Source organism: Leptonotus elevatus, chromosome 8 (assembly GCF_054856555.1).
Source record: "Leptonotus elevatus isolate MCC_2025b chromosome 8, RoL_Lele_1.0, whole genome shotgun sequence".
Taxonomy (NCBI): domain Eukaryota; kingdom Metazoa; phylum Chordata; class Actinopteri; order Syngnathiformes; family Syngnathidae; genus Leptonotus; species Leptonotus elevatus.
In genome coordinates, this window is record NC_141246.1 from 20,932,276 (window position 1) to 20,946,602 (window position 14,327).

General features: G+C 39.3%; 1 protein-coding gene across 1 annotated transcript in view; it reads left to right on the forward strand.

Moving 5' to 3' along the window:
* The first annotated feature begins 831 nt into the window (after positions 1-831).
* cabp2a (calcium binding protein 2a) overlaps positions 832-14,327 on the forward strand; it is a 29,173-nt gene continuing 15,677 nt past the window's right edge. Inside the window, 3 exon segments of the mRNA XM_086082619.1 lie at positions 832-854; positions 856-964; positions 1,098-1,280. Coding sequence (XP_085938745.1) covers positions 832-854; positions 856-964; positions 1,098-1,280 — 315 coding nt within the window.

Sequence of the window (14,327 nt, forward strand, 5' to 3'; positions counted from 1 at the left end):
GAAAGGGTTTAATGCGCTAATACAGTGCTTATAGTTGACAGATGCTGGCTAGAGCATTAAATCTGCGTAGCATGTTTGTGATTTTCTTTTGGTCACCAGGGACTAATGCTATAATCTATACTCGCCTATTTACTTGAATTCAACATGTTGATGGCTTGTTGCTTTTACCAAACAATACATATATATTGTGCGTGTTACATTCATATAAACAATAAATCAAATCAGGTACAGCATCTTGAATTAACAGGTGCTTATCCATGTGTGTATGTAAGCATTGTTTGCATTGGATGCTATCACTGCATTATAATACTCAATTAGCTTCAGCGTACATTAGTGAAAAGAAATGCCAATTGAGTCTTGTGAAAATATGTTTTTGAATTAATAAATATAAATAGCAGTACAGCATTTAATCATTTGATGCACACTGGAGTTGGTCTCCAGTCAAATGACATGGAGCATGATAATTCATACCATCATTCATTCAGGGAGAGACAGCGAGAAAGTGGGATTATTGTAGGGGGAGAAAAAAATGTGTCTGCAATTCATCTGACATACTTCTTTAAAGAATGCACATTTGAAATCAATTGTCTAAACATGTTTTCTGTTTTTTAATCCGCATACGCATATACTGTATATTGCCATGAAAGGAAATAATGCTGTGTTTTGTATTTGTGCAAACGCACTGTGGTGAATTACACATGAGATGCACAGGATACTAGCAGGCAAATTAAAATATGATGCATCGAGCAGTAGGGTTGAAAGGGAGGCAGGGTTGAGGGAAGGAGGAGCAACCACAGTAAGAGTGCGCCTCAGATTATCAACCAGTGTCAGATGCTCTACAAACGGATAAAGAGGACGAAAGGAAAGGGCAGACATATTTGTGCATGCACGTTGGGCAGAAAAGATGACAGACGTGAAGAACATGTCAACCATCGAGGTACCAGAGGGAAAGTTACAGAAGAAGGTCAGTTGATGTACAGCTTGGTTGTGACCTGCATCCTGCTATATTCATCTTTTTTTTTTATTATTATTTTTAAATCTCAGTCTGTATTTCTCATTTGAGCCCTAACTATAATTGTGTATTGCATTATCTACAGGGTTCCATCAAAAAGAAGATTGAGTCTCTGAGGCGTTGGAGTTCAGCTAGCATAAAGAGGCCTCCAAAGCCAAAGGCCAAAACCTTAAGCCTGTGCTCCCCTGTAGGAGACCGCGATGACCTTTGGCTGCAAGAGGGAGACAGGAGGAAGCTGCGGCCCATTGTGGACTCTGTCTTTGGACAGGTAGGATTCTTAACTGGGCAATATGTCGTTGTCAATTGCAATGTTTGAGAAGAGATATTAAGGAACCTGGGGTGAAAATAAACATACAATGTATCTCAGTAATGCAGACTACACTCTAAAAAGAGAATTGTTGAACCAATTTAGGATTATTAATTTAATTTTTGACCAACGTAAAAAAAAAAAATCACTTCAATTGGTAACACACGATCATTAAACTTTATATATTCACCTGAATAAAGTTACTCCAAAGTGACTCCAATCCAAAGTATTAAGTTTAATGAACTCTTAATTAATTAAACTTAATCCTTGTGAGCAGTTAAGAAAAAAGACTAACTTAATTCAAATGTGTGATTTTATTAATTTTTTTAGTTGGTCAACAATTCAATTTGTGATCCTAAATTGGTTCAACAATTCTCTTTATTGAGTGTAGTACTGCATGAAGTTAGTCAGCATGGCTTTCATATACAGGAAATGGTGAGTTTTTGGACACGCATAACAGCGGTGAATCTAACTTATTATTTGATTATACTTTGTGGAGCAGCAAAAAGATTCATTCACAACCGACAAAAGAAAAGTGAAGCTGTGCAAAAATAATACCGATTTTGTCAAGACAGATCTTACAATAAATTGATGCCGCATCTCTTGAAGTTCCAACACTTTTCTTACTGAAATCCCTTCATAATTTTATTTAGAAATCTTATGACTACAAAATGATGGGGGAAATGTGTATTACTTCATGATATAAATACATCAATATCAATAAATAAATATCAAGTAAGTATTAATATACAAAATATATGCATCCACTTTCTATACCGCTTATGCTCATTCGGGTTGTGGTTCAGCTGGAGCCTCTCCCAGTTGACTTGGGCTGAGAGGCGGGTACAACCTGACTTACTACGTCACTAGCCAATCGCAGCAAGAGTTATATATTTTTACGCATGAGTTTTTTTTTTTTTTTTTTAAATATTTTCCGATTAGGAGCTAGATGCCAAGATCTATTGTTTATCCTTCATGGTAGTGTAATTTAATGTTAACTTGCATACAATTATTTCCTGGCTATGAGTATTAGCACTTCGCAGTGTGTTTTTAGCAGTTTATTATTTTTTCAGTATTAATCCACAAAGCAGCTAATTTACCATTAATGGGATACTTGACTCATTGAGCCATTTTCAACAGTAATATATAATATTTTGTCTATAATTAATGGGGTAACCTATTTTTCATGAACAAATAATACCTTAAAAAACTAATTTTGTCGGCTGAAGAAGAAGGTAACAACCAATCGTGTCTCAGTTTGCTGACCAACCCAGAAAAAAGGTGAGCCCTGATTGGTCGTTACTTATTTCCTCAGCCCATGTGATGTCATTCAGTCGACAGTAAGTGGAAAATGTGTTTCTAAAGGTATTAGTTGTACATGAAAAATAATAAAGTTATTAAATTAATTCTGGACAAAATAATAACTTTTTACTTCTGAAAATGGCTCAGAGTAAAGTATCCCTTTAATAGCTATGTATATGTAGTTTCCAGCTGGACCAATGTTCAAATGCATGACTTTACCAATGACGTAGCTTTCTCTGTCCTCGCCCACTTGCTCGGTGTGTCACACATTTCGTTACCAGAGATGGGCACAAGTCTCAAGTCTTTGACCCACAACACACACACACTCTCAGAGCGGTGCAAGGGCAAGGGGAGTGAATTACCAAACACATCCCGTGTTAACGGTCAAAAACTTTCACTTGCAATTACGGGAACATTTTCTTTTTACTTTAAAATGACATACCTTAACTAAAATTCCAAGTCACGTTGTGGTCAAAGAAGAATCCTGTTGGAACGTTCCTTTGTTTGTTTGTTTGTTTCACACAAGACATAAATACACTGCACAACTGATATATACATTTGAGTTCTAAATTGTGAAAAAGGACGCCCCAAAAAGCTATAAGCTTATTTACCGAGCATCCAAGACACCCTGGGCGTGATTTATTTTACATGGCCAAATGCAGCTCATTAGATAAAGACTGTCACAATTACTATCAAGTCAAAGCAAAATAACAATTGCTTCTCGTGTGGTCATCAAAATGCAAATATAAGCGGCAGTTTCCATTTCAGACAGATGAAGTATACATGATTGAACTATTGTAATGAATAAACTTGCTATAGTTAGAAGGGGTGAAAGTGGTTCGAATTTTTTGCCGAAACTCCCTGACATATGAAGGTCACCGCGCAGCCACACAATAAAACACAACAGGTTTTACACATGCATTGGGTTACTGTATTACACTTACTGGAACATGATTGCAACAAGGCCTACATGAGAAGCTGATATTCATTAAAAAAAAACATCTGGGACCGGTTGTTAAAAACTCACTTATATCTATAACCACTGGTTAAGTAGATTTAACCAACCAGTAACTTTAACGGCACTGTTATCTTGTTGTTCAAAACTCTGTTAACTTTAACCGGCTGTTAACTTGCTGTAAAAGTTAACACACCTAAGGACCGGCGCTAACTTTTTAACAGTGTGGATGATGCCCGTCAGCGTAAGAAAAAAAGTCTATCGAGGGCTTGACTTTGATATTGGTGATTATTCTGATGAAGAGTTACGCACATGTTAACAGTTACCAGCAGTAATACAATGCCAAGTCTCATGCTGAGTGAAAAGATGAGTTCTAAAAATGGACAGGGAGGGGGCTTGCCCAACATTTAGGAGGTGATTCCAAAGAGAGGTTACATGTGATGTTTCTGGTTTGCTTTCATGTCAATAATCAAACAGACAACCACGCTGTGAATAGTGGCTAATTATTTAATTTAAATTAATTTAAGGGGTCGTTTGGATAGTATCCATTTCTTTCGCCGACCCAGAAGTACAAACCCAATTCCCAAAAAAGTTGGGGCACTATACAAATTGTGAATAAAAACTGAATGCAATTATGTGGAAGTGCCACATTTTAATATTTCATTCAGAATAGAACATAGAGAACAGGTCAAAAGTTTAAACTGAGAAAATGTATTATTTTAAGGGAAAACTATGTTGATTTTAAATTCCATGGTGTCAACAAATGTCAAAAAAGTTGGGACAGCCATTTTCACCAGTGTGAGGCATCCCCTCTTCTTCTTACAACAGTCTGCAAACGTCTGGGGATGGAGGAGTCAAGTTTAGAAATAGGAATGCTGTCCCATTCTTGTCTAACACGCGTCTCTCTAACTGTTCAACTGTCTTGGGCTTTTTTTGTTGCCCCTTCCCCTTTACGATGCGCCAAATGTGCTCAAGAAGTGAAAGGAGTGGACTGCAGGCTGGCCATTTCAATACCCGGATCCTTTTCCTACGCAGCCATGATGTTGTAATTGGTGCTGCATGTGGTCTGGCATTATCGTGTTGAGAAATGCAAGATCTTCTCTGAAAGTGATGATGCCTGGATGGGAGCATATGTTGTTCTCCAATCTGAATATACCTTTCTGCATTGACGATGCCTTTCCGAATGTGGAAGCTGCCCATGCCACACGCATTCATGCAACCCTATACCATCACAGATGCAGGCTTATAAACTGAGTGCTGATAACAACTTGGGTTGTCCTTGTCCTCTTTAGTCAGTATGATATAGCGCCCTAGTTTTCCACAAAGAACTTCGAATCGTGATTCGTCTGATCACAAAACAGGTTTCCACTTTGCCACACTCCATTTTAAATAACCCCTGGCCCAAAGAAACACCTGCGCTTCTTGGTCTGCTTTAGAAATGGCTTCTTCTTCTTTTCACTTTCCTTTCTTTTCTTTGGTCCTTCCTCGGGTCTCCAGACGGCGTTGTTCGGTTTAGGTGAACGGTATGGGATTTTAAAATAATTTTTGGTGAACTAATGAATACACACACACTCACACGCACACACCCCTGCACACACACACGCACGCACACACACATACTCACCCACGTACAAAATAATAAATACAAATAAATTTAAAAAAAGAGAACAATGATGATGACATGTCAAATCGGTAAAATTACCGAATGAACAATACTGAGCTTTAAAAAAAAAGAAAAAAAAAGAAATGGCTTCTTCTTTGTACTGTAGAGTTTCATCTGGCAACGGCGGCTGGCACGGTGGGTTGTGCTGAGCCCTTTCTGTGATTTCCCTTACAGTAAGCATTCCTGTTTGTGGTGCAGTGCCGTTTAAGAGCCCGAAGATCACGGGCATCCAGTATGATTTTTCGACCTTGACCCTTACGCACAGAGATTGTTCCAGATTCTCTGAATCTTTGGATGATGTTATGCACTGTAGATGATTACTTCAACCTTTTTGCAATTTTTCGCTGGTAAACACCTTTCTGATATTTCTCCACTATCTTTCTTCGCAATATTGGAGGAATTGGTGATTCTCTACCCATCTTCGCTTCTGAGCGACACTGCAACTCCGAGAAGCTCTTTTTATTCTCCAATCAAGTTGCCAATTAATTAATGGTAACTGGTCTTCCAAACTGTTTATTTTTAGTGCAATTAACTTTTCCAGCCTCTTATTGCTACCTGCTAACTTTTTTTTAGATTTGTTGGCACCATGAAATTTACAATCAACATATTTTTCCCTTAAAATGATACATTTTCTCAATTTAAACTTTTGACCTATCATCTATGTTCTATTCTGAACAAAATATAGAAATTTGGCATTTCCACATAATTGCATTCAGTTTTTATTTACAATTTGTATAGTGTCCCAACTTTTTGGGGAATTGGGTTCGTAAACAAAAAGAGAAATTGTGGGATATATCTGTGCTAACCAGTGACATAAATGGCACGGTTAACTTTGATGGTGCCGTTAACAAACAACGTGACTAACCATGTTGTTCATTACCCCTCTCGTTTTTGTTGTTGTCGTTTATTTTTATTTTTTAGAAAACACAGGTGCCTTTGAACCAATCAGAGCTCAGTTTACTATCCATGCTGATCACGTGTCAGTCTGTCAGCCAATGGAGCATGGTGGTTTGCGGCGCCGGTGGACAGAACTCCATGCTACAGTACGAATACATAAAATAATAAATATTGGTGGAAATGGATTAGCTACACAAGCACACTGGAACGATTCAGAAGCACTTTATTAGACTTGTTAACACTTTTTTTTAAGAGCGAGAGAGCTCAGTATTGTTCATTTGGTAATCTTACCGATTCAACATGTCATCATCATTGCTCTCTCTCTTTTTTTTCTTTTTTTGCATGTTCGTGTGCGGGTGTGTGTGCCTATGTGCGTGCGTGTGAGTGTGCGCTCATTAATTCACCTAAAACCTGTTTAAAAAATCCCATACCGTTCACCTAAACCAAATACTTCAGAATCCACCTAGAGTCCTGAAGTTGTCAGGAGACTTGAGGAAGGATCAAAGAAAAGAAAGGAAAGTGAAATCCAGCACCGACCTACTACCCACCGGGTTACCAACCAGAGTCTTTCACCACCCCCAGAAACATCTACATTCCAACAAATTAGAGAGACCTCAAGAGACCAAAGGAAAGACTGAGGAAAGGAAGGAAGGATAGATGAAGCAGAGTGGGATCCACAGCCATCAGCCTCCACCAATTCAACGACCAGAGGAAGAAGCACATTGTGATTGAATTTCGGTAGACGCTGGTGTGGTGGTTCTGGCATGCATGAAAACCTCCACCAAAGAGGGGAGTCGTCGACAGAACAGGACAGGACAAGACAGGACAGAGCAAACACAACCCCCCAGGGCCAACCAGGCCGCGGCAGCGCCAAGGCTCAAACCCCGGGCCCCGTAGAAGCCACCGGCCGGAGAGCAAACCCAGGAGCCCGGAGCGGCCCTTACCTCAACATGACCCGCGCCCCAACGCTGGGGGCGGAAGGGGAGATGGAAGCACCGGGAGACTGGCGGCACCCCCAAACCCCAGGCCCGGCGGCGAAAGATCCCGGTCGTCACGCCAGCGTACCTAATCAAAGCTAACCCTGTTACTGAGTTCGCCAGCTCGCCGACTGGCAAACTCTACCCCTACACCGTGGATGTGACCCCACCCAGTGTATATACAAGTGTGTGTGTGCTGTGCATTAAAATTGGGAGCTCCGATCCACCTGCTTCCCAGACGTGTCGGTGAGTGTATATGGTGCATTAAAAAAATAGGAGGGGCGCGGCGATGGCTCCCCACCCCGACACACCCGCCCATCCTAGTTGTGGGGTGCATTAAAATTGGAGGGGAGTTGTAGGGCAAAGACGGTGTGTATCCAAAAAAGTGTGCGTTATGTGCCCTATGTGTCTATTAACAAAGTGTATTGTGCAAAACTAGTGTAGTGAGTTAAAAGGAGCGACCAGTGGGGCCTCTCCCAACCCGGCGGGGGCAAAAGGCACACCCGCCCCCATTGACTCATGAACAGATTACGGTTTTATGTATTCGTCCTTTAGAAAATTGTATTCAATGTGCCGTGCTTTGGGACAGCAGCAATTACTACAAAGGGAAACAGTATCACTCCAGGAAACTGCATAAATATCACTTATATACGCTGTAAGATTTTGATATATAAAAAAATAGGCACTGTTACTCATTAAAAATACATAAAATACATACAAAATGATTACTTTCAGAAAAGGGGGCTTTAAGGCCAAATTTCTCCTACTTTTTAAAATCAGCTGGTACAGTAAATATTGTGTCTTTGAAGCAAAATCTCACAACAACTTCATTTCAGATGCTTTCTTTGAAATTTGGGTCCAGACGGTAATCAGTACTCAGCCAGTAGAAAGAAAGAAATACTGGTTTGTGATTATTTTTGCAATGTCCACCAATACATTGTTACAATTTACATTGTTAAGTTATCTATGTTCTCAGCAACAAATGTAGCAGATGATTAAGGTGGTGGGGGCTCTAGGATGAGGACCAGAGGCTGATGGATGTCATTTAAAAAGAAAGGCAGAAGAGATTGATTGGGATTTGACAGGGATTAAAGTCGACCTACAATGAGTGAGAAGACAAGACAGCCAGATGCACATCATTTCCACCACTTTTTTTTCTCTCAAAACGAGACTGAAGGAACTTCAGGCATGAAGCACAGTCTGGACACACAGATTTGGCAGAAATGACTCAGTGTGTCAATTTGGTCATCCATCAATCCAATTTATTGCGCTTATTTGTCTGGACCAATCTATTCCATCTGACTTCGGGACATTGTGGACTGGTTGCCACGTCGGTCACAACACTAAAGAAAGTCATTCACAAAAGTGTTCATAAGTATTTCCAATTTAGTATCGGTTAACCTAACATGCTTGTTTTTGGAATGTGGGAGGAAGCCATAGTAAAGCAAAGAAAGCCCAAACAAACACGGGGAAGACATGAAACCATAAACTCTGACTGGGAGGTAGAGGTCCTAACCAAATTTGACACTATTTTATTAATTAACTAACACATTGAGGGTCCGGGACTGCATCTATGGTTCCCGCACCCAAGCCATGCGAGTGAACCACTACATCACCAGTGATACATAATATACATTATATAATACCCTATCATCTATCTGAGTTAAATATGAAACCTATTTTGCCATTATAATTTAAAATCTTTACAGAGCTGACAAGTGATCTGTAGTTCACAAAATATGATATACTGTGAATTAATTTTGATGATGAGAACTTTATTCTAACATCATGTCCAGCTTGATCCGATTTATGGAAGTAGGTTAGCATCTGCGCCTTCACCAAAGTGGCATTTATTACAGCAACAGTTGTGTCCTCTACCATGGGACAAAGATCAAGAACACAGATTTCTAGCTTGCGGTATTTGTAATGTATATGTATTATCCTATGAATGTGGAAAATAGTTCATCCAGTTGATGTCCCGGACTGCTGAGAAAATGTAGAACACACTTTATGGTCACATGCCAACTCAAGAGTAAATTGTGGGCAGGTGGTAAAGCTATCATCCTCTTTTCACCAACGGGTGAGTGTGTGAAAAGAAGAGCAGGGACAATTCTGCAAAACTTTGGCGGACAATTTTGCAAATCTGCTAAAAGCAGAGATGCAATACTGATTCATCTGAATTCCCAACTTTTAGATCTATCAATCTTGTTGTTTGCTGTCCCAGCACTGGATTTTTTGACCCAGCTTCCGTGCTTCCGACTGTCGAGGGAACACTTATAAACTGGTTTAGAACTTTGTCACTGACATTTCTCTAAACCACAAACTGTTTTAAATAATATTCATGTGGTTCAGGAGGTAGACAGGATTGTCCAGTCACCATATGGTCAGCTGTTTGATTATTGCTCTATCCAAGTCATGTGTCGTCGTGTCCTTGGGCAAGACACTTCATAGACATTGCCTCCAGTATCACTCACACTGATGATGTGTGCAGGTGTGAATGTTTGGTGTAGTTTTTCAGCACTTTGTACATTTCTTAGTATTTATTTTTTACTTTTATCTGTTATATTCATGAGTATCTGTACTTTTTACGCGATACAATTTAAAAACAAGGTTGTTGCTTTTGTTTTAACATACTGTACATGAAAACGATTAAAATACTTGACCTGGAAAGAAAACCCGCCACCAATGTCTACTGGCTCCGCCAATCATATGAAGGGTAACACACGGTCCCGTACATCCCAGCTTGTGATTGGCTATATGACGCATGGCGTGCAATTGCATTGATTATAACAACTAATTGCAGACTGCCAGTGCACAATATGAGACAAGGTTCAATCATGTCAGCAAAGAGTGGACCAGCAACATGAGTGATTGATACTCAACACTATCGATTCGACGCAGGGTAAGTCAGAGAGTCAATTGGCTGATGTCTGCCCATTTTTGCTCCATTAGCTAATATCTTTCAAATTGACGTAGGAGGAAACATCCGGTATTACTTCTACTCGTCAAGTGTATTTCAGAGCCTGTACTTTTTTACTTTTACTTGAGTAATTGTTTGAGTGAGTACTTTTATTTTTACCAAAGTTGGTTTTTTTACTCAAGTAATTGTACTTTTACTCAAGTAGAGAATGTCAGTACTTTTCCCATCTCTTGTGGAAGTCAGAGGGGCTGTAGACGCACACTGGCAGCCATGCCTCTGTCAGCCTGCCCCAGGGCAGCAATGACTACATATGTAGTTTACCGCCGCAAGAGTGTTGAAGTGCAAATACGATAATAATGCACTTATTGTAAGTAATTTGAATGTGCAAAAGCTATATATATATTATTTCGACATTTAATGTTATGAGGTTGTCTTCAACATGTTTTGATCCACTACACACTCTCATCCTCCTCCTTTTTTATAATCATTTAATCACTTGCATAATTTTAAATGAAAAAAAAATGACCCCAGTAGTTTAACATGAACAAATATTCTGAATGTCATACGCAATTTTTTTTTAAATTGTTTTACTTAAATGCATGTATTTATGTTTACTGCTGAATCCCAACCTGTGCTACCTTTAAGGTAACCATCTACTGTCAAGCTAAAGCATAATCTGCGGTCAAAATGAATATTTGTTGTTAATAAATGTTTGTGGATCTGAAAAACACATGTGAAAATCAGACATTTATTTGTGTGAATATTTTTGAGACAAATGTTTTGAGACATACTTTTTATCGTCTTGCCAGCCGTTAGCCAGACACTCGGTGGTCATGCTAACAGGTAGCCACTGGCCCGCTAGCCACTTATGTCGGAGACTTCTGCCGTATAAAATGACGGCGTAAATAATTAGCGGTTTCTTAGCGTCCTAAATTAGCGATTGAACATTAGTTAGGGGTAGCGTTGTGTTGATGATGGTCGCAACTACAATGTCAATCAACTACGATACAGTCAGAAACGTCTAAAAGGGAAGTCAAGCTAGCCATCACGCCACAATGTGGGCGAACTTCAAAGTAAAAGTGTACTAAGTCTGTTTGCATTGCCGTCAATGTATTACTGTATTTGGTCAACTTTATTTTGAAGTTAGGCTTAGCGTGTTACGTTGCGTATGTTTGAGCTTCCTTGACATGTCAGAATGGTATCAACTGTGAATGCGTGCTTTGTTTTTTTCCCCACTCAGCAACACTAATGTGAACCCTGTAGACATGGTCAGATTTTTTGTATAAAATATTTAAATAACCTTATTAAATGTTTAGTCATACCCCAATCTACAATGTTGACATTGAAAATAATGGACCTGAACAAAAAGAAGGATAATATTGTCATTAATTTTTTAGCAAAAGTTGTTGATTTAAGAAAAAAATCTGATTTCATGGGTGCAAAAGTATGTGAACCTCTCACTTAATCGGACATTGCACCTCCTTTTGCAATGAGAACTTTCTCCAAACACGTTCTTTAGTGATTTATCTGTCTTTCACATCTACTTTGGGGGATTTTTGCCACTCTTCCTTGCAAAATGCAGCTAATTGAGAGAGGTTGGATGGGCGTCTAGCATAAACTGCCCGCTTCAGGTCCCGCCACAGTATTTTGAAAGAATTGAAGTCAGGATTTTAACTGGGCACATCCAGAACATGAACCTTGTTGTTCTTCAGACATTCCTTGGTTGCATTGCTAGAATGCTTTGGATTATTGTCATGTTGCACGATCCATCTTCCACCAGGCTGTAACTTCACAAAGAACGGCTTGAGGTTATGTTCCAAGATTTCACAATATTCCTCTGAATTCATAATTCCCTGGACTATGTGGAGTTGTCCAGGTCCTGAGGATGAAAAGCCAACCCAGAACCTAACATTCTCACCACCTTGCTTCACTCTAGGGAGAAGGTTCTTTCACTTTTCACCAAACATGACTGTTTTAGTTGTGATCAAACAGTTCAATTTTAGACTCATCTGTCCACAGAAGGGACTTCCAAAAAGCTTCAGTCTTGTCCAGGTACTCACTGTCAAAGTTGAGATCGGCAGCTTTGATCTTTTTTGTGAGCAGAGGCTTCTACCTAGCAGGCCTTCCATGAAAGCCTTGTCGAGTGACTTTAATTATGATTGTTGAAGCATGCACATGTGTCCCAGGTACAGCAAAAGAGGTCTGCAAATCCCTCGATGTGATGCACAGGTTGGCTTTCACCTGAATTATCATTTGTCTTGCTGATATTTTAGATGGTCATCCACTTTCGATTGTAGTAATTTTCAGTGTTCTCTAGTTGCAGATGATCTGCTTCACAGTGGAATGATGACGCTCTTTTTTTTTTTAGAAGACTTTATAACTTCCCCCAGACAGATGTGCTGTCACCAGGGTTGTGAGGGTTACTTTTAAAATGTAATCCGTTACAGTTACAAGTTGACTGCTAAAAAATGTAGTTAGTAACGTAATCCAAGTACTATAATATTAAAGTAATGTAACTGGATTACTTTTGAATTACTCCAATATTGAGTATGCTCATAAAGACAAAATAAAAAAATATATAATTTTTTTTTTTATAATAATAATCATCACAATATATATTCTATATGCTGCTATTTGCGGGTGATAGGGACCCGGTAGATGGATAGATGGATAGAGAGCGAGAGAGCGAGAGGGATGGATGATAGATGGATAGAGAGCGAGAGGGATGGATGGATGGATAGATGGATAGAGAGCGAGAGAGCGAGAGAGCGAGAGGGATGGATGGATAGATGGATAGAGAGCGAGATGGATAGATGGATAGAGAGCGAGAGAGCGAGAGGGATAGATAGATGGATGGATGGATAGATAGATAGATAAATAGATAGATAGATAGAGAGCGAGAGAGAGAGAGAGATGGATGGATAGATAGATAGATAGATAGATAGATAGATAGATAGATAGATAGATAGATAGATAGATAGATAGATAGATAGATAGATAGATAGATAGATAGATAGACAGACAGACAGACAGACAGACAGACAGATAGATAGATAGATAGATAGATAGATAGATAGATAGATAGACAGATAGATAGATAGATAGATAGATAGATAGATAGATAGATAGATAGATAGATAGATAGATAGATAGATAGATAGATAGATAGATAGATAGATAGATAGATAGATAGATAGATAGATAGATAGATCCAATGAAGATGATGATGCGTGACATCAACTGCAAAATGAACTTTTAAGTTTAGCCGTGTATATGTTGTGCATGATGTTTAAATAGTGAATTGGTGGGAGGAAGATTTGTTTGGAAGGTGTAACTCACATCATGGTTGTAGGCTAGCGGGCTAGCTAGCAAGAAGCTACAGCGCGTAGCATGCCGCTGGATTCTCAGCTCAAACTTTCGCTCCGAATATTTCCAGTGAATACCGGTCACCATTTCCTCCTCCCGTCCGTGAAGCTCTTTCAAACTGCCCGCATGTGGAGGACACGACTAGTCAGTTCGTTCATTCCCTACCCCCCGTCGCGCTCTCTCTCACTCTGTCTCTGTCTCTCGCACTCTTTCGCGCTCTCTCCCATCGTAGAAATTGTAATCCCTCAAAGTAATCCCCATTTTTAATAAATGTACCTGTAATCGGATTACATGTTTTTTCCTGTAACTGTAATGGAATACATTTACATTTTTTTGTTATCTGATTACGTAATGGCGGTACATGTATTGGGAGCAATTGATTTACAAAAAAAGAACAATTGAAATGTTAAACCTACACCTGTTATTTCATATTAAATGTAATGGTTTAGATTGAACAACTAAATCAGGTTGAAACAATTGGATAATCCAAATTGCTCAAGAGGTTCACAAACTTTTGAGCAGCATTGTATCTATTCACTCTCTCACACACACACACACACACCCACACACGCACACGCACACGGACGCTACTGCACTACTTAATATAAATCATTGTGTGAAAATGTACAATGCGGGTAAACCCACTCCAGGGCTGAGGCTTGTTAATCTGATGGTTGACCAGCTGGATCAGTGAGCTAAGGCACATAGTATTATATAACTGAGACATTGTGGATTCAAGTTGTGTTGTTTGTCATCTCATCAGTCTCCTTGTACAATATAAATTATATTTACATTGTGGCGTCCAATTTCAAGGTCAAGAAAAGGTAAATCAGCGTGGTTTGAGGACTCATACTCGTGTGTCAAAAACTGATTGGGTGTGGACAAAATGAAAGGGCTTTAACCTTTCAGCATCTTGCTGTCTTGTGCT